Source organism: Paramormyrops kingsleyae, chromosome 21, assembly GCF_048594095.1.
Source record: "Paramormyrops kingsleyae isolate MSU_618 chromosome 21, PKINGS_0.4, whole genome shotgun sequence".
Classification (NCBI taxonomy): domain Eukaryota; kingdom Metazoa; phylum Chordata; class Actinopteri; order Osteoglossiformes; family Mormyridae; genus Paramormyrops; species Paramormyrops kingsleyae.
Window position 1 is genome coordinate 2,756,897 of NC_132817.1, and position 20,726 is coordinate 2,777,622.

At 52.5% G+C, this 20,726-nt stretch overlaps 1 protein-coding gene across 2 annotated transcripts; it reads left to right on the forward strand.

Annotated features, from left to right (window-relative positions):
• The first annotated feature begins 428 nt into the window (after positions 1 to 428).
• Positions 429 to 20,513, forward strand: miga1 (mitoguardin 1). Of its 2 annotated transcripts, none has more exons than XM_023815890.2 (16): positions 429 to 576; positions 2,320 to 2,460; positions 10,762 to 10,930; positions 11,262 to 11,395; positions 11,696 to 11,831; positions 11,941 to 12,077; positions 12,441 to 12,564; positions 15,314 to 15,414; positions 16,870 to 16,988; positions 17,064 to 17,136; positions 17,319 to 17,405; positions 17,489 to 17,587; positions 17,696 to 17,830; positions 18,464 to 18,517; positions 18,653 to 18,769; positions 19,383 to 20,513. In XM_023815890.2, exons 2-16 carry the CDS (start codon positions 2,353 to 2,355, stop codon positions 19,599 to 19,601), a joined length of 1,812 nt encoding a protein of 603 aa, XP_023671658.1. In that variant the 5' UTR covers positions 429 to 576; positions 2,320 to 2,352; the 3' UTR covers positions 19,602 to 20,513. The 2 variants fall into 2 exon arrangements, with proteins under 2 accessions (XP_023671658.1, XP_023671659.1); XM_023815891.2 differs by lacking the exon at positions 429 to 576 and adding an exon at positions 627 to 896.
• The last annotated feature ends 213 nt before the right edge of the window (positions 20,514 to 20,726 follow it).

Genomic DNA, 20,726 nt, shown 5'->3' on the forward strand with positions numbered 1-20,726 from the left:
GAGTGTGAGAATCTGAAAGCGTGTGTATCACGTCAGATACGTGAGACTTGCGTGCAACCCTGTTATAAATCTTGAAATGTAACAGAAATAACTAGAGGTTAGTGTTTTAACTTATCGTTTTAAGAGGTCTTGCATTGCGTCTTCTGTTAATGTGTGTTCCCATTTTATGCTCATAGTGTTCTATGAAATATTCCCCCTGTATATCCCGTAATTTTATCCTCTGCTTCATTTTTGGCACTGGACCACAAACAATCCTGTTATGTTGGGACATATTAAGAATAAATTTAAATGAGTTCTGATTATGATCCTGAATAAATTAACTCCACTAGGAATTGTATTTCATGTGATAAAATGCATATGCAGGTCAGATTATGTGGAAGCTTGAAAGTGAAAAAGAGGCCGTTTAAGCCGGAACGGCAGCGCTGGAGCCAGTGCGCCACGTGGGAACACCGGAGCCCCGGCGCAGCTCCCTTCGGCAGCTGCTTTCGCTCTGACCCAGGAAGCGGTTCGTGTCGCTCCGATAGCGCATCGCCGAGGGCTGATCGAGCGACAGGGACAGAGACTGGGCTTCACAAGGCAAGTCACCGCTTTTCCTCCGGCACCGTCTAAAGATACAAGGAGACCTGCCTTTATATCCGTCGGTCGGGCTGCCATTCAGCCGGGCGGCCATTGTGTCCGACAGCATCGCGACACAGCTGCGCTTCGGGGCCGCGACGCCCTTTGTCCTGCTCGGATTACCCGTCCTGCTGCACACTAGACCGCATTATTGATCACATCCGATAGGTACTTATTGACCTGTGCGGCCGGCAGAGTGTCGATGATTCAGCGCGGTATTTGCAGCCGCTGTCCTGCATGCATGGTGCCCGGAGGAGCCGCCGCGTGAGCACTCTCCCCGGGTAAGCGGTGCAGATGCTTTCCGAATGCTGTCCCCGCCAGTGCATGCTTGCTGTTACAGACCACGGCAGCTGATCGGGAATTTGGCGTGCCAGACCAGTTTGTCTAAGGGTAAAACAAACGCACTTACGTAGACATGACATTTTAGGGTTATAAATTATATCCTTTCTGTAAATTCGACGTATGACAGATGTGGCGCATTCATTGTTTTAAATCCTCCTCTCAGTAAATAATGTAATTTAATACTGTGTTGTTCACAAATGCCTATGAGAGTTTGATATGATGGGTGGCACAAATCAATAATTTAAATGCAAAGGTATATATCCCTGGGGAACCCACTGAGTCATATACGACCCTTCCTTTTATTTCTGCCTTACATTCAACCCACTAATCAATGTTAAGATTTTTTTTTTTTTTTGCTTTACAGCTCATTGTACCATATACGACCTAGTAACAGTGACATTTAGTGATTACTGACTGAATTAGCCAGATTTTTTTCCACATTAAATATGGCCCCCAACGCGTTTTGAGGTTGCATGCTGCAAAGATTCACCTGTCAAGCTGTGAACAGGTAACTGGCAGAAATTTTGCATCATCAGTTATAGATGTTATAGAACATGTACAACTAGGTTTTGGATGTTTTGAAACTTTTCTGGCAACTGTAATGATCATGTTCCATGTGCACAGCATCAGCCTCAGACAAAAGCAGAGGGAATACAGGTGATGCACTAGACCTTACAACCCACCACAAGTAAACTCTCTGTGTGTAGTGCACCTTTTTGCAGGTCTGTTCACTTGACCTGTTTCTTGATGGGTTGGCATGTTTGAAGTCTGTGTTTTATTGCCAGCACATGGTGAATGATGAAAAGGAAAACTCAATAAATGCATTTTGAAAATGAGAATATAGCAAAGATTTGGTTTTTCCTTCTTTTCTGTCCTAATTTCATAGGTGAAATTAACAAGTTGGAACAGCATGAACAGTCCAGCAGGTCGTATATGGCACATTTCATAACATGGACTGGGAAAGGGGTTATTTTTACAAAACACCTGTTTTTGAGTTCACTGGGTCCGTATGATCTTTTTGGACATTTTTTTTTGGGGGGGGGGAGGAGCACCCTTGGTTGTTTAAGGTCTTAGCAGAAGAGGAATAATTAATCTTGGGGACAGACAGTGGAGTGGAGGGGGTGACCTGTCCTGATAGGGAGGTTCTCTGTCCAGGGAACCTGGCAGTAAGGTGCCGTGCCTTGACTCCGTTTGCTGCCTCGCAGTGACGTGCCGTTTTCAACTTGCTGCTTCGTGGTGATGTGCTGTGCCTCAGACTCCATTTGCTGCCTGGTGGTGAGGTGCCGTGCCTCAGACTCCGTTTGCTGCCCAGCAGGCTTCAGTGTGAACGTTCCCATCTTCTGACTCTATGTTTCTCCATAGATGGACAATATGGGGTAACATGTGACTGGGAGAATGGCCACCATGACAGAGAATTCCGTCGGCAGCTCACAGTCTTCCTTCAAGGCCGTGACCCTGAGGGTGGTTGACCTGCCTCTCTCCGTCTATCACAGCATTTCCCAGGTAAGCTGGACCAGCAGCCACCCACCGTCTCACAGGCGGGTTGCTGATTGGCTCCGTCGTGTGTTTGTCATTTCAGAGTCTCTCTTCCTGTGATTATAAGACCAGCTTGGCTGCCAAAGTGACTTAGACTTTATGCTGGTACCTGCAAGAAAGGTACTTAAGTTTTGATTTTAAGAATTTAGGTAGTTCAACGCCCTCCAATGGGCTCACCACCCATAGGAGGGGCCATAGGGGTCGGGTGCAGTGTGAGTTGGGCAGTGGCCGAAGGCGGGGACCTTGGCGATCCGATCCTTGGCTGCAGAAGCTAGCTCTAGGGACATGGAATGTCACCTCTCTGGTGGGGAAGGAGCCTGAGCTGGTGCGCGAGGCTGTGAAGTTCCGACTAGATATAGTTGGGCTCACCTAGACGCATGGCTTGGGCTCTGGAACCAGTCTCCTCGAAGGGGGTTGGACCCTCTTCCACTCTGGAGTTGCTCACGGGGAGAGGCGCCGAGCTGGGGTGGGCATACTTATTGCTCCCTGGCTGGGCACCTGTACATTGGGGTTTACTGCAGTGGACGAGAGGGTAGCCTCCCTTCGCCTTCGAGTGGGGGGATGGGTCCTGACTGTTGTTTGCGCTTATGGGCCAAACAGCAGTTCAGAATACCCACCCTTTTTGGAGTCCTTGGAAGGGGTGTTGGAGAGTTCTCCCCCCGGGGACACTCTTGTTCTGCTGGGGGACTTCAATGCCCACGTGGGCAATGACAGTGAGACCTGGAGTGGCGTGATTGGGAGGAACGGCCCCCCCAATCTGAACCCGAGTGGTGTTCTGTTGTTGGACTTCTGTGCTCGTCACGGATTGTCCATAATGAACACCATGTTCAGGCATAAGGGTGTTCATGTGTGCACTTGGCACCAGGACACCCTAGGCCGCAGTTCGATGATCGACTTTGTAGTCGTGTCATCGGACTTGCGGCCGCATGTCTTGGACACTCGTGTGAAGAGAGGGGCGAAGCTGTAAACTGATCACTACCTGGTGGTGGGTTGGCTCCGCTGGTGGGGGAGGAAGCCGGCCAGGCCTGGCAGACCCAAGCGTATAGTGAGGGTCTGCAGGGAACGTCTGGCGGAATCCCCTGTCAGAGGGAGTTTCAACTCCTACCTCCGGCAGAACTTCTCCCATGTTCCGGGGGAGGCGGGGGACATTGAGTCCGAATGGGCCATGTTCCGTGCCTCCATTGTGGAGGCGGCTGACCGGAGCTGTGGCCGTAAGGTGGTTGGTGCTTGTCGCGGCGGCAATCTCCGAACCCACTGGTGGACACCGGTGGTGAGGGATGCCGTCAAGCTGAAGAAGGAGTCCTATCGGGCCTTTGTGGACATCGGGGGCGGTGCCTCTGGATTGGCAGACCGGGGTGGTGGTCCCCATCTTTAAGAAAGGAGACCGGAGGGTGTGTTCCAACTATAGGGGGATCACACTCCTCAGCCTCCCTGGTAAGGTCTATTCGGGGTGCTGGAGAGGAGAGTCCGTTGGATAGTCGAACCTCGGATTCAGGAGGAGCAGTGTGGTTTTCGCCCTGGCCGTGGAACAGTGGACCAGCTCTATACTCTCGGCAGGGTCCTGGAGGGTGCGTGGGAGTTTGCCCAACCAGTCTACATGTGCTTTGTGGACTTGGAGAAGGCATTCGACCGCGTCCCTCGGGGAGTCCTGTGGGGAGTGCTCCGGGAGTACGGGGTGCCGGACTGCCTTATAAGGGCTGTTCGGTCCCTGTACGACCGGTGTCAGAGCTTGGTCCGCATTGCCGGCAGTAAGTCGGACTCGTTCCCGGTGAGGGTTGGACTCCGCCAGGGCTGCCCTTTATCACCGATTCTGTTCATAACCTTTATGGACAGAATTTCTAGGTGCAGCCAGGGCGTTGAGGGTGTCCGGTTTGGTGACCTCAGGATTAGGTCTCTGCTTTTTGCAGATGATGTGGTTCTGTTGGCCTCATCAGACCGTGACCTTCGGCTCTCACTGGAACAGTTCGCAGCCGAGTGTGAAGCAGCTGGAATGAAAATCAGCACCTCCAAATCCGAGACCATGGTCCTCAGCCAGAAAAGGGTGGAGTGCTCTCTCCAGGTCGGGGAGGAGGTCCTTCCACAAGTGGAGGAGTTTAAGTATCTCGGGGTCTTGTTCACGAGTGAGGGAAGGATGGAGCGGGAGATTGACAGGCGGATCGGTGCGGCGTCAGCAGTGATGAGGGCGCTGCATCGGTCTGTCGTGGTGAAGAAAGAGCTGAGCCAAAAAGCAAAGCTCTCGATTTACCGGTCAATCTACGTTCCTACCCTCACCTATGGTCACAAGCTGTGGGTAGTGACCGAAAGAACGAGATCGCGAGTGCAAGCGGCCGAAATGAGTTTTCTCCGCAGGGTGGCTGGGCTCTCCCTTAGAGATAGGGTGAGGAAAAAGAAAAAGCATTCGATAGAGTTAGTTGGAGTTTTTTATTTGCAACATTACACAAATTTGGTTTTGGAACCTCTTTCATAAACTGGTTAAAAATATTATATAGTTCCCCAACAGCATGTGTTAGGACAAATGACCAAACATCCTCTAGCTTCTGTCTCAAGAGGGGCACCAGGCAGGGATGCCCTCTCTCCCCCTCACTGTTTGCAATTTTTATTGAACCACTAGCAGCAGCAATTAGACAGGCTATAGTGATTAAAGGCATCAAATGCAAGAATGTGGAACATAAGGTCAGTCTTTATGCGGATGATGTGTTACTTTTTCTCCAGCATTCACAAACCACTCTCTCTGAGGTAATTACATTAATAAACTCTTTCTCAAGAGTCTCAGATTATTCAATAAACTGGTTAAAATCTACAGTTCTTCCAATTAACTGCTCCTTTCAGAACTCTTCCTCCACTCCACTGCAATCTGGGGATATTAAATATTTAGGTATTAATGTTTCACCTAGGCTGGCAGACTTAACTAAATTAAACCACATCCCACTTTTAAAGAAGGTAGAGGATGAGCTGGTTAGATGGAAGTCCCTGCCCATATCACTCATGGGAAGGGTTGCATCAATAAAAATGATGGTGTTACCAAGAATTAATTATTTATTTGCAATGATTCCAAGTAAACCATCACCTGACTGGTTTAGATCTCTGGACTCCGCCATCTCTAAATTCCTTTGGAAAGATAAACCACCGCGTATTAGCCTAAAAACGCTGCAAAGGACCAAGGACAAAGGAGGACTAGATCTGCCTAACTTTCACCACTACTTCTTAGCCAACAGGCTTCAAAACATCTCAGGATGGCTAAAACATACCTTCTTAGATGAACCTTGGCTAGACGTAGAACAGGCTCTATGCAATAACATAGACATTTCGGATCTACCATTCATTAGCTCAAACATTAAACGACATGAATGCTTCAAAAGCATCAGTATCAGCTCTTCTCTGACAGCATGGTGGGAGTTTCTTAAAATGACTGAGTCTTCATTAATCCCATGCAAACGTACTCCCATCTGGAACAACCCTGACATACTACTAAACAATAATATCATAAATTTCCCGGATTGGAGTTGTAAAGGTATTAAATACTTGGAACATATATTTGAAGAAATAGACTTTATCCCCTTTGACTTATTAGTTAAAAGACATGGGATTAACAAGAATAGATTTTTAGAATATCAACAAGTTAAATCTATAGTAAAAAGGAAATTCAAGTCTACTCAAATCAAATTACAAATACCACCAAGGGTGGCAGAATTCCTTAATCTCAAAACCCCCAAATTACTGTCTAAAATATACAGGACACTTTCTAAAATGGATGATTCAATATCCCTTCCTATTGCAAAATGGGAGGCAGATTTATCAATCAGCTGGAACCACAATTTCTGGTCTAAGACATGCTTAAAAACCTTTGAACTGATTAGAAGTCCCAATTTACAATTAATACAATACAAAATCCTGCATAGAGTGCACTATACAGGGCATCGGATGTTCAGGATGGGTTTTACATCTTCTAACAACTGCTCACACTGTCAAGGGGATACACCTGACAATTACATCCATGCTCTTTGGTTCTGTCCACCTGTTCAGATGTTTTGGCGCAGGATTTGTGAGGACTTATCAAAGTGTCTGAAATGTACCATTCCAGCCTCTCCTTCAGTCTGCTTGTTGGGTGACTTAGATGGTGTCACTACCGAGATTAACACAACCCACATGGCTTTCACCGCTTTATGCATTGCTAAGAAGACTGTCCTCATGAACTGGAAAAATAAAAATAACCCTAATATCAACCAATATAGAGAGAGTTTGCTGGACCATATTAGTCTTGATACAGCTTCTGCCGCCACATTAGACCAATCTCTCTGGGCTCCTTTGATCAGCTCCATCACCTAGTGGCGGTGGGGGGTCGCAGGTTTGTCCCGCTTCGGTCTTTGTTGTTGGTGTGGGGGGGGCCTATGGCCTATGGGGGTTCCCTGGGGGGGGGGGGTTTCTGGGGGGGTTCGGCGCTGGGACTGCGGACCTGGCCTGGATGGGGCTTTGGTGGCTCTTGGGTGGCGTCTTTCTGGTGGCTGCATGCAGCGCTGCTGGGGTAGCCTGTGCCGGCGGACGTAGGGTACCAGCCTGGCGGCCGTGCTGCTCCTGGGTGGGTCCGGGGCGGGCTTGGGGTTCTGGGGGCGCTCTGCCTCCGGGCTGGGGTTCCGGCTGGGCTGGGGGGGCTTGGGTCCTGGTGGGTGGGTCGCCGGGGTGTGGGCTGGCGCGTGTACTGGGGCCCGGCCCCGGCGCGGGGACCTTCGGCGCATTGGAGGGGCTGGGGGCCTCTTTAGCTGGTGGGGAGGTTGTTACCATCTGCCCGCAGGTGGTCCCTGCCTTAGGGGTATCCACTCTGCGGGGGTGGGGGGGAATCCAATAGAGTAGGAGAATGGACCAAACCTGGGTGTCTGTTGTCTTATGTAGTCTGGGAGTTGACTGAATGGTGGGGTGGGTATAGTTTTTCCCTCTGTGGTGGGGTCTGGTTGGCTGCCCCGGGCTCTGTGGTGCCCGGTGGTGCCGCTGCTCTGGGCCCCCGGACTGGATGGGCCTCGGCTCTCCCGCCCTGGGTGGATTTCGGGGAACGGGGGTGCTTATGGGGGTCAGCGGGGGGGCTGGCTCCAGAGGGGGGTACTTTGCCCCCCCCGATCCTTTCCTCCCCATCCCTAAATGCTTCCCTCCTCCCGCTCCGTCACCCCAACACACATATAGGGCTTTGAGGTGCAGGTGCGTCGCTGGGATGCAGGGGATTCCTCCTCTGTCCTCCCGTGGCCACCTGTGTCTCAATCACACATCACAACTTAGACACTCTCATTACTTACTCTCTCATGACACATACATCTAGGGCCTTGGGGGTGGGCACAAGGAATGGCGTCCAGAGGGCGGTCTGTTCATTCAGCCTTACCTCTGGTGCCAGTGCCCACTTCTCAATTTTAAGTTGCATATAGACATTGAGGGTTCTGGGGAGGGGCCGAGCTGACACCAGCTGCTGATTGGCAGAGGGTGGTTAGCACCATGCCCTTCCCCTGTTTTAAAGCACTTTAGAACAACACGCACCAACACCACATATGAGCGGGCGGAGGGAAGCATGGGGTCTTTTCACACCCCCGTTCTCTGTTCACCATCTGGGGCCGGGGGCTGGGAGGAGCTGGCCGTCCGGTCGGGGTCTGGGCTGGTGGGCTTCTCGGCTGCTGTGGGGTCCGGGGTGGTCTTCTTGTCCCCATGCCAGAGGAAAAAAGGGATCCATCTCCGAGGTCTGGTGGCGGATTGCCCCTCTGGGGGCGGTGGTGCCTAGATCTCGGAGTATAGAGTATATATGGGGAGTGTGAGTGTGTGTACGGCGTTCATTTCTGTGTCTTCATGTTGGGCGAATGGGTGAATATTTGTTTATGTGTGCTTGAGGGTGGGAACGTATGCTTGTGTATGTGTGTGCCTGTCTGTCTATACATATGTGTCAGGTTGGGTCTTAGACTCCACCTGAAATAACATCTCAGGCTCTATTACCCCCCGCCACACTCCCTGCTGGTGGATGAGGCCCCCGGCCGCCGATGCGTTGGTGGTTCTCGATGTCTGGGGCTGGATGCTCTGGTGTGTGCTGGCTCACTCTCGGCGGTTGCCTGCCGGGGCCTGGCCCTTCCAGCTCTGTCGGGGCCCTGGCTGGGGGGTGGGGGGTCCCTTGGATCTCTGGGCCCGGGGTCCGGTCTGCCCTGGTGTGGCCGGCCGCCAGCGGGGCCTGCGTGCTCGTCGCCACGGCCCCCTGGGGCTCCTGTGATGTGGCTGCCGGATGGCCCCCCTCCGGAGCGCTCCTCTGCCCTTTTCTCGGTGGGGGCTGCAATTGTCCCTGCGTTGGTCCTCCTGGGGTTCCCGTGCCCTGGGGGGCCTCTGGATATCTGGGGCCCGGGTCTCCCCCGTGTCGACTTCATGTCCTGGGTGGGCGGGGCTGTGGCTCCCTACACACACTACTAGACAATTACTTGGAGAAACCTTAGGAACACCAGCGCGCTGACACACAGGTGTGCACACAGGTGCTCACGGACACGTGCTCACGGACACACACTGTCTTGATCGGCTGTTGTTTCTGGGCATGGGTTGTAAGGCTGGTTGTGGGTGCTGTTCAACAACATTTAACGTTTGATGGTCGTTGTGATTAGTACAGATGTTGTATGTTGTCTTTCTCTTTTCAACAGACATGGAAGCAGATTATCTGTTTTGTTTTTTTTTCTTGGTTTTTTTGTTTTTTTTTTTGTTTTTCTTTTGTTTTTTTTTTTTTTTTTTCTGTTTTCTTTCCATTCCTCTCTCTCCCTCTCTCTCTCTTCCCTCCTTCTCCTTTGTCCCCCCCCTCCCTCTCCTTCTTTTGAGGAAGCAAATAAAAATATAAAATAAAATAAAAAATAAATAAATAAATAATAATTAAAAAAAAAAAAAAAAAAAAAAATAGATACAGTCCCCCGCAGAGGGGGGGTGGAGGAGGGAATAAAAAAAAAAAAAAAGAGAGAGGGTGAGGAGCTCGGTCATTCAGGAGGGACTCAGAGTAGAGCCGCTGCTCCTCTGCATTGAGAGGAGTCAGATGAGGTGGCTCGGGCATCTGGTCAGGATGCCTCCTGGACGGCTCCCTGGTGAGGTGTTCCCGGGATGTCCCACTGGGAGGAGGCCCCGGGGAAGACCCAGGACACGCTGGAGGGACTATGTCTCTCGGCTGGCCTGGGAACGCCTCGGGATTCCCCCAGAGGAGCTGGAGGAAGTGGCCGGGGAGAGGGAAGTCTGGGTTTCCCTGCTGAGACTGCTGCCCCCGCGACCCGACCTCGGATAAGCGGAAGTAAATGGATGGATGGATGGAGGTTGTTCAACGTCCACCCCTGTGTAAATGCAAGAGAGGCTAATCACTGTCCTGCGTCCGCCTGGGGTAGAGGCTACAGTGACGGCCTTTGTATTTTGTTTTCTGAGGAATGTTCAAGTGTCAAACAATGGTATTTCAAAATATGAATTAACAAGTGAAACTGACTGAATTGGAAATGAAATGGCACTGTGAAAGCACCGCCTCTGTCTCTGTGCGATTAGTCCCTGATATCTTTCGCGCGTCGTCGTAGGTAAATGGTAAATGGACTGCATTTATATAGCGCTTTTCTACTCTTACGAGTACTCAAAGCGCTTTACAATTCATGCCTCACATTCACCCATCCACACGCCAGTGGCAAAGGCTGCCATGCAAGGCGCCAACCTGCACACCGGGAGCAATTTGGGGTTCAGTGTCTTACTCAAGGACACTTTGATGGGGTCAGAAGGAACCAGGGCTTGAACCTGCAACCTTCCAGTTGCCGAATGATAGCACTACCTCCTGTGCCACCATCTTCCCCAAGGTGTGCCTTGGTGTGTTTGAAGTTAAGCAGTATGTGTTTGTGATTTAGCAGTACGAGGTTATTCATGCGTAAACGGAAACGGTTGACGGGTGACTGAAGCATACTGAACAGCAGAGGACAGAGTGTCGAGCTGCGGAGGCTGGTGAGCGACCAGCACACATCTGCTCTGAGAGCAGCTGGAGCTCATGTCTTTAGTGGTCCGTAGTCAGATGGAGATGAAAAGCCAGAAGAATCTCTGAATCTGAAAGGACAAAGGTGTAGTTATCAGGTCAGATATCAGTCTGTGGAGCATCTTGGTAGCTTGAGGTCAGACTGCAAGATCCCTGGGTGCGCATTCAGCGTTGGTGTTACGTAACCTCGACGTGTGCAGCAGTTGTTCTTCTGCATGGTCTCCTGATGCATGTGGCCAGCCTGGTGGAGAGAAACCCTCACCCAGCATCCCTCACGGCAGGTGCGGCTGAGCGCCGGCACCAAGAAGCTCCTGGCCATCAGCGCCTTCAGCGCTATCTCCCTCCTCTTCCTCGCACGTCATTTACGGAGGAGGAAGCCCAAGAATAAGGTCCAGTCGCCATGGGAGCAGAGACACTTCGATTTCCTGACCACGGAGCCACCGGAGAAAGGTGAGGCATGCGCCGGGGGGGGAGCGTTACATCACCGCACGTCGGTGGTACTCTAGGGCCGTAACAGTTGGGGCTCCACAGCTGAAACCTGGAAGCTGCCATGTGGATGGATGTGTGGGTATCTGTGCGCTCCAGGGTGACTGGCAAAAACGAACCAGTCCAAATGGTGGGGCCACTAAGACACTGTGGCTCCATTTTCTGAGTAGGCGCTGACTTGGCAACGATGGGCATGTGGCGTGGGAGGGGGGCGTCAGCGATGAAGCTTGCCTAGAGCACCTCACGGGCTGCGACGGGCACCATTTTCTGACCGCCATCCGCCTTCACGCTGCAGAATCGAGCCGAGCCAGCAGCCGGCAGAACCTCAGCCTCTCTCTGAACTCCAGAAGCTGCCAGTCCTACAGTCACGCCCTTCCTAGCGGCAGTCTGTACAGCAAACTCTCCAGCTCCCTCCAGAGTCTGACCTCGGTAAGCCGCGTGGTCATGTGACTCACGGTCACATGACCATCTCCCAGCACCGCGCCAGTGGATGCACATGGCATCGTTTCGGTTGGGTGTTTTTTGTCTGACGTAGGATGACCAGTGTTTGCTGCAGACGTTCTGAGTTAATGTTTTGTAGTTGGATTAGACCGATGGCTGAATTTAGTCTCTGTGCAGGTGCTGAGGCACCTCTGTAGGATTTTGACCGGTGCAGTGGGGCGATAACAGGTTGGCGGGGGCCGCAGGGTGTGCCGTCACTGACTGTGGTTACGTTCCCCCCCCCCAAAGGTGAAGAGTGCCAACTCCTCTAGTAGCTGCGCTTATGTCAACAGCTCCAGCCCCTGGGACAAGGGCTGTGAGGACAGTGACGCGTGCGACATCGTCAACATCCCGGTCACCACTCCCGAGAACCTCTACCTGATGGGTGAGGGCTCAGCAGCACCCCCTGCCTCCTGGGCATCGCCAGCCGTTTTCTGGCTGGTCTTAAGCGACGTTCCCAAACCTCCTAAACCTTCACGTGTTCCTCCGGCCAGGCATGGAGCTGTTTGAGGAGGCCCTGAGGCGCTGGGAGCAGGCGCTGACCTTCCGCAGTCGGCAGGCGGAGGACGAGGCCGGCTGTGGCTCCGTAAAGCTGGGGGCTGGAGACGCCATCGCCGAGGAGAGCGTGGAGGTGGGTGCTGACAAGGGGGCTTTTCAGATGCCCGAAGAAAAAAAAACTAACTTTTAATAACGTGCTTCAAGGATGGACTAATAAAGCGGTTACCCTTCAGCCAGCACTGTAACATTCTCTCCATGATATTAAGGGCTTTCTTCCCTGCCTTTAGATTAAATATTAAAGTCTTGGTACATAAATGTAAAAGAAGTGACTTCAGGAATAAATCAGGATGATTAAAAAAACAGTATAAAAAAATTACAGGTAGGACAGACAGGAATGTAGGCGGTGTGATTATGGGGGTGGGGTTACGCTGGGGCTTTTTGGGGGGGGGGGGCAGGAACGCACCAGAGCGTGCACACATGTGCTTCTCCCTCACAGGACATCATCAGTGCCGAGTTCATTCACAAACTGGAGGCGCTGCTGCAGAGAGCGTACCGGCTGCAGGAGGAGTTTGAGGCCGCACTGGGCTTGTCGGACGCAGCTTCGCTCGCCAACGATATCGGTGAGTCTCGACCGCGGCGTGACTCCCACGGAAGACCACGGACACCCCCGTGTTCTGAAACCCCGCTGAATGTTCAGTCCGTGTGATGGCCGCGCTTAGACACCTGCTCATACCTCAGCCATGTATCCCAGTCATCACTCTGCTTTCTGGTTCCTGTGATTGGATGGTCACTGGTTCAAATTCTAGGGTCAGCAGTGATGTCACCAATGGCCCTTAACCCTCAGTTGTGCCAGGGGTTCACTGCCCCTGCTTTCTCAAAAGAACAATGTGGGAGGCAGCAAAGCTTTTGCGGTCGGTGGGTGGGTGGGTGGGGGTGGGGGGTGGGGGCCAGGCTGCCATACCCCGCGTGACAGAGGTGACCTCTCACTCACAGGGGCCTGAACCCAGCCTGGGGAGCGTTTCCGAAAGGCACGGATGCGAACTACTTAGCAACGTACACAGAACTATTCAAGTGAATAATGGGCGCTTTTGGGAAACAAAAACTTTTTCTTTCTCGATGCCTAGTTTCATGGAAAAAGTTGTGAAGTTTAATTTGTGCAACCGTCCTTAATGGTTGGTGCTCGGATGGCATTCTCGGCCCGTGCCTGTGAATCTGTGTGCCCGCTGCCTAGCAGACGGCGTCGACACACATGCCGGCATGTTCTCCATGGGCTCCTTAACCTTCCACGTCTGGGGTGTTTGAGGTTTGTCACCTCAGGATGAATGTGAATGTTTTCTGATCGAAGCTGCAAAACCTAGATGTCCTGTAGGTCCAGAGGAGACGTCTTGGCGCACTGGCTGATCTTTGTTTTCTCTTCCTAGCGGTTTACAGAAAAATGTATAATTGTCATATTCTGGAGAGTTTTAAATGCAGAGCTGCACACAGATCAGGCCCCAGTCACTCTCCCCTCACTGGAGGGCGCCACCGGCCGTCGCCTTTCCTCGCAAATACCCTCCACCACAAAAGCGGAACCTCCTCCCCCAACAAGCCAAAATTAGCTCTGGGCGCTTGCATTCCATACTCTGTCACCTGTCTTAGCACCAGCTGAACTTTTCAGGCCGCGGAACCTTCTAGAAACGGAGAGCTTACTCTATGTCGTTGCTGTGTCGGTGTAGTAAGCCACCAAACTTTCCAGTGGCCTCATCTTTGGTCTCATCAGCTAAGACACTGGGTCGGTGACACACTCATGTTCATCCCACCACTAGGGGGCCTGGTCTCACTCACTGACATGTACAAAGTAAAATGGGTCATCTGCTGGATTTTCCCAGTGAGCCATGATTTCACACCTTGTATCTCATGCCTGAAGTGACCGAACGATCCCTCGAGTTTGACTTTTCTAAGCTTGTGGAATAGAGCCGTCTCGCGTATCGTATTGGCGTGTTTTTCTGTGTTATCTTTCCCGGTTGATCATTTGAGCCATAGTGGTTAAGGAGGGCGCTTGCCTCTGGCGTTCAGGAGCTTGTGTGCCCGCCCCCCAAAGTGAAGTCGACACGCCTCTGAAAACAGCAGGAGTCAGACACACTTCCTCGCTGCCTCGGCCTTCCTAACGGGATCTGAGCAAGTGCTGAAGAGCAGCGGGGGAGGGGGTGGCATGTCACATGACCACTCCAGCACACGCCGGGAGCACCTACAGCTCGATGACCAGCTCTCTCAGGGTATTCCTTGCTGCTTGGTCTAAGTGTAACATACGTTGGTGACCAGTGAGACCTGGGAGCGATGAGGACCCAGTGACCTCCACCCCCGGAAGGAGTCGTGCCACTGCTGGGAAAACTATATTTAGCTACTAATAATTATCCACAGGTAGGGCAGCTGTGTGTTTAGAGGTGACATATGAGGCTGTGATGGTATCAACACTGGATGCACTGGTAACATGCATAGAAATGGAAAGTCCCTACAAGCGGAGGCAGAAGCTGACCAGTGAGCCTGTCACCCTGAAGACGTTACCGCCTACGTCTCTGGAGGTGACCCGCACTGCTGACGTCCCCAGTGAGAAATTCCCGAATGATTAGCAAGGCTCTGCTTACGCCCCCTCTGCGCTCCTGATATCCGGGGCCCTGGTAACGGATAGCAGCCACATTAAGTAGCCGAAAGCTGATACGCTGAGAGTCAGTGGCTCTCTGCCAGGTGTCCGCAGCCGTGCAGAGCTCTGAGGGGGCTTTGGGGCAGGATCCCGGAAGCCCTCCTTAACCACGCCGGGGTCCGGCTGGGCAGCCCAGACTAAACAGAAACCCCAAACAGCAACCGAAGCTCTGCGGGGCATCTCGGGGTCTGAGGAACCTCTCGGGCTCCGTCTTCTGTCTGGCTTCCTCGTTTCAAACGGAAAGTCGAGCTGGCCGGGCTTGACGTGAGCTTCTGGGTGACTCCTGTAGGGTGCAGCCTGTCTCACATGTAACATTTCAGTGACAGATGGACCCTCTTAAAATAGCTCAATTGCTTCCAATGTTTCCAGCCTCTTCTGGATGAGCTTTCCATGCTCTTTCTGATTAGTTTTGTTCTCCTGGACTTTGCACATACCGTACGCTTGTTTCCAGTGAGGAAGCGCGCGGCCCCACAAAGACCCTGGCTGTCCCACCCCGCCATCTCCATGTTCCATAAGCTCTGTTCACTCTTAGACTAAAAGGAACCTGGTTCTCCAGGTATTACAGAAGGTGGAACATAAAGCTACGTACCACCCACTGAAGGTCTCTGTGACATAGCACTAGACCCGCTCGTTCCAGGGAAAACCGAAATGTCCAGAGCACGACCTCACGTATCTGACGTCGTTTGCAGACAAGGACACGGACGTCACGGTGTGTGAGGACTCGGACGAGCTGGGCCTGCGCGATACCATGAGCATCGCCTCCACGGACTCCTTTGTGTCGGCCGCCGAGGTGAGCGCCCCCTTCTGTTCACGGCGTGGCATCGCTGCCGCTGCTCCTGCACGTGCACCTGGGTGTCATGGTGATGCATTACGCAGAGTGTGTCGCACCACAGATACACATCGCTCATCCTGAGCTGGGGGGGAACCTGAAACTCTTTTTTTGATCTGGGGGGAGGGGCTGTCTGTTTGTTCACTGCTGGCGCTGGCTCAGGCAGAAAGGCATTCTGGGAAACGGAGCGCCCATCGGCAGCAGGGCCATACTGCCGAGATGCTGGGTGGGTCCCAGTGGGGGGGGGGGGGGTTGTGGAGGCCAAGAAGGATAGTCCTCTAAGTGTGACTGCTGTTTGTCAGGTTCTAACTGTGGACATGATGGACCCAGAGCACGGTGTCAGGCGTGGGGAGGCCGTCACGCGTGGGTCCTACCAGGCTGCCTTTGTCTGGACGCTATGCGACCCTAGTTCTCATGGCCTTGATTGGCGTGACACTTGGTGTGTGTCTGTGGGGGATGGGGGGGGGGGGCAGCTGTGGTGTTATTTTGAGTCTCTCCCCCCCCCCCTCCCGTCTTTTTGGGTGCTTCAGTTTCTCGTAGGGTAACTCCAGGGTGGGGGCTCCCCAAAATCCTCCCCTAAACCCAGCCCACAGCCTCGCGTGTCTCCATGTCTACAGGGTCAATGATAGTTCCAGAACCAGCCCTGAACCAAGCCAGGTCCATTGCAGCTGTCAAAGCTGCATTCTTGTGTACTGATTGGTGATAAACACATTTGTAACCCCCCCCCCAAGGTTTCTGGATTGTTTCCATAACAATGCAGATCAAGGTTGGTCCTGGGAACTTTGACCTCAAAGAAATGACATCATTAAAGCCACATAAACCTGACAAAACCTGGCGAAATGTGTTCATTAAGTCCATTTCCCGGTGCCGTAAGTGCCGTGCCCGTAACCTGCCCTAATGAGGACTTCTATTAAAGTAGCGGCTGAAGACCTTTGTCTAGAACCCAGGCCCAGGGAGTCCTCTGGAATGCAGAGACGCTGCTTGTGGCAGTTGGTTTGCTTACGAGAGGGTCATCAGCACAGATAATGCTCTGAATCCAGTGTCGCGTCAATGTTTAACGTGGCTCTGGTGTTAAGTGCCCTGGAATGCAGATAAGGAAAGAGTCCCTGACCCCCTCGCCCCCCCCCCACAGGAGGGTCCACAAATAGCCCCTGCACCGTTTTTCTGTCATCAAGTGCCGATACACATGCAGGTTGTTGTTCCTGCATTTCCAGTGACTTATAAACAGACCCGCCGTGCCGGCCCAGCGGATCCTGACAGTCCGTATTCCAAGATCAGGAATATTCGAGAGTTTTCCGCTTGGTAGCCTATGGGTAGCGTGTCAGAGCAGTCCCCGGGGATGGTAAACAGTGCTGTTGTGGTCCGACTCGCCATGTGACCCCCCGTCACACGACACTCTGCTCTTCCCGACCCCAGCTGTCGGAGCACCGTGACCTCCGGAATGCGTACACCCTGGGCTCCCTCTGCCATTACTCCCTGTACGAGGAGGCGCTCCGGCTGGCTGAGGAGGGCAAGGTCTCCTGCAGGGTGCTGAGGTAACGGGCCCCTGGCCTTTCGCTCTCCTGTGACTGTGTTGCTCTTCTGGCTGTAAGTGATTCTGGTCCCAACAGGACGGAGATTCTCGAATGCCTGGGAGACACCGACTTCCTGGCCAAACTGCACTGCGTCCGGCAGGCCTGTCAGGTAGGAAGCTGACATAACTCAAGCCTGCTCCGCAGCAGGATGCTTAACCTCAGGCGCAGCTCGGAAATGCTTCAGATGGTCCAGTTTCAGGATAAATGGTGTCCTTAAAGGCGTTTTTTTTTTTGTACTTAAGCTGTACAGCAGCAGTATCTGTATTACAAACAGAAAACCTCTATATGCAGGTAATTCTGTGTGACCGTACGACCAGAGCCTTCCTGGCTGACGCCGGGAAGAAGATTTTGTCCTCCATCATTATCAAAGCACACAAGGTAGGTTTCGGTAGGCCGAGAAGGTGACCTTTGCCATGTTAAAATGCAACAGAGCAGGAGTGACCAGGGTTTCTCATTGGTAGAGCCCAAAGAGATTTGAGGAGGTTTTTGAGGAGATGATGAACTTCCTGGAGCAAACTGACCACTGGGAGAACACCGAGGTGGAGCTGGCCACGAGGGGGGTGAGGCCGTCTGCTTTAGTCTGGTTTCCTCCTGCTCATGCAGCCTTGTCACCCTAGGAATTCATTTTAGTGTATGACATCATCGAATCTTGTGTTCTTCCCTAAAAGGTGAAGCATCTGAACTTCTATGACATAGTGCTGGACTTCATTCTCATGGACTCTTTCGAAGACCTAGAGAATCCACCCATTTCCATCCAAAACGTCGTCAACAACCGCTGGCTTCACGTCTCCTTCAAAGAGACGGTGGGTGGCCTGCAGCATCTGGGAGGGGTGGCTGCACCACGCTCTGTCGTCCCTCAAATATGGAATATTAATAACATAATCCATTTCCTGCTTTTATTACTTTGATGTAGGGCGATAAGGGACCCCCTTTATACCTGCCCCTGGTGTTGACGTGTCCGTGTTAGCATTAGCTTAGCAGAGGGAGGTGATGCCTGCGGACCCATGGGGGGGGGGGGTGAAGCATGGCCACCGCAGCTCTCGTGCCGGCACTTTGAACTCTGTAGTGTTTCATATTGTCTCGACTGGCCCAGTCTGTCCAGTACAAATTCCAGGGGCCCATTGGAAGCAACAGAATGGCAGCCTGTCCCGGGAATTTATGCGTACTGATGTCCTTCAGGAAGCTGAATGGGAATCTGCTGGAATAACATTCTCCTCTGGCTTTGTCAGCGTTGCCTTCCTGGCTTCGATTGCTGCTGGCCTTATTTGGGGAGCTTCGTAGATATCCCCAGTCGTGTGCAGTTAGAACCCAAAGCTGAGACCTTTCCAGATTCTCTGCCCCTTCCCCCCCCCTGGATGTTTTCACGGGCAGCAGTTCCATTTCCCATGATCCCCTGAGAAATGCTTCATACCATAATGCTGCTGCTTTGTTCACAGGCCGTGGCCTCGAGTTGCTGGTCTGTCCTGAAACAGAAGAGGCAGCACATAAAGGTAGCCTGGGCCCCTGCTTACCCACACTCTGTGCTTCGTGCGCTGTGCTCTGTACACTGTGCTCTGTACACTGTGCTCACATGCATGCTTACTGTGCATATCTACACTGCTCCCTAATTTCTACCCCTGACGCAGGTTCCAGACGGGTTCATCGCTCATTTCTACGCCATCTGCGAGCACATCAGCCCCGTTCTGGCCTGGGGTTTCCTGGGCCCTAAAAGTCCCCTTCATGACTTGTGCTGCTTCTTCAAGGTACAGACCGTCCTCCAACGGTCCGTTCGTCCGTGCCAGTCTCCTCGTGAAATACCACTTCCGCTGTAGACATGAGGCACCTCAGAAGAACAGTTTCCATGTTTTAGCCGCGATTCGGTTTCTTTCCTCCATTTTATTTGGCACTGGCTTGTTTTTTCCCCCTCCCCTAAGTTGCACTGATTATTTCTGCAGAAAATCACTAACACCCTGGAGTACCTGCACTCTGTGCCAGACAAGTACAAACGCTTCACATTGATTTGCTTGCTTTACCGAGTCAGTTTTTTCTATGCAGCCCCTTGCGGAGGTTGATTAATGTCCAGAGGTCTTGGGAGGGATCTGGTTTCTGTACCTTCAGGGTCATCGCATGAGCTGCAGTTTTGACCACCGAGACGTTGAGTGTTGATGCAGCCTGGAGCTTGTCTGAGAGGGCAACTCGCCCCGTAGGGCGTGGGGAGTGTTTGGCTGTGTATCTGCAGCTCCCGTCTTGGGGGGGTGGCATGGACTGGGAGGGGCAGTGGGAGGTGTGCGTGTACCGTCACGGGCCGGGTATCGTCCGTTCTCAGGGTGCAGCCTTTGGTGGGATCCCAGCCAACATGGCCTCCCGTTTCTGCAGGAGCAGGTGCTGTTCTTCTTGAAGGACATCTTTGACCTGGAGAAGGTACGGTACTCCAGCCTGGAAAGCCTCTCTGAAGATGTCCTGCAGCTGCTGCAGCGCCGCACCGACCTGCTGCTGGCCTACCTCGGTGCTGACACACCATGCCCCCCCACCGGCTGCATCGCCACCCAGAGCCCCCTCCTGCCCAGCGCCCTGCTGGAAACCCGGGTGCAGTAGCACCCCCCAAGGCACCAACCCCACGTTTTACTGAAGGACATCAGTCGTCCTCCCCCCTCCCATACCTGCTTCAGCCGTTGCACTCTCAAGTTATGAAGGAATTGTGTGTTTGACCATCACCATTATTAAACTAGATGAGAACTCTTGTAAATATGACTTGTGACATAATCACATGACCTGCAGGATAATCTCCATGGAGACGACGGTCGCATATGAAATTCACACTCGTCCAGTAGTATCTGCATTTGTTTTATTTGAACTGTACCTGAAGCTTGTGTGTTTGTGTTTTCTGCTGAGTCGTCCCTCACTGACCATCGAGACAAAACCCACGATTCTCTGTCCGCTAGGACGTGCGCTGCTCCGCCCCACGTACCCCCCCACCCCCTGGCAGCCTCGGCCGTGCCTCACGCTGAAGGTTCAATCTGTGTGCGTCTGAAGGGCCTTACTGAGGACACACCTGCTTAAGCCTGTCTGCCCCCCAGCGAGCACTGGAAATGAACAGGTGCTTGAAGCTGATCCCCTCTATCGTCCCATATTTTGGTTTGCCACAATTCTGTGGGCTCTCACCCAGTGTCTGGTGCCAAACCAAGTCCGGATCAGCGCTGCCTCCTTCCTCTGGCGGATGGCGGGTTCGAGACTTGACTTGCCACTGAATCGTTAGCTTGACATAGCCGACCACCTGGTGCCATGTGACTACACAGAATGAACTCCGAGCCGAGGGGGGGGCGGTAGGGTCACATATAATTGAACCACTGTGGAGAGCAGCATGATCTAGCCAGTGAACAAAGCAAAACAGGTGAATGAGGCTTATTTATTTTTATATGTATATATAAAGTAGCTTTTCCTCTGGCAGAGCTCAGTACACTACTATTTATCTGTATGCACACTATGTCAATAAAGGGTTGTAAACGATCTGGTGTAGCGTCTCTCAATCGTCCTGGCTGCTTTAATGCAGAAACTGGGGGACCAGCTGTGAGATGTTGGCATCAGCCGCGAGGGATTTCACCGGAACGCGGGAGGGGCGTCATAATCCGTTTCATTGTAACATGGCAAACTAGAGGGGCCAGCATTGATCGCGGGGTTGATTTTTATTTGAGGGCTACATACAGCTTCAGCATCAAACAG

Bases quoted from the DNA above. Each gene is read 5' to 3' on its own strand.
- miga1 (XM_023815890.2), top strand. From the start codon at position 2,353: ATGGCCACCATGACAGAGAATTCCGTCGGCAGCTCACAGTCTTCCTTC. The intron at 12,565-15,313 runs GTGAGTCTCGAC...CGTCGTTTGCAG, and splicing joins TTCGCTCGCCAACGATATCG to ACAAGGACACGGACGTCACG. The intron at 17,137-17,318 runs GTAGGAAGCTGA...CTCTATATGCAG, and splicing joins GCGTCCGGCAGGCCTGTCAG to GTAATTCTGTGTGACCGTAC.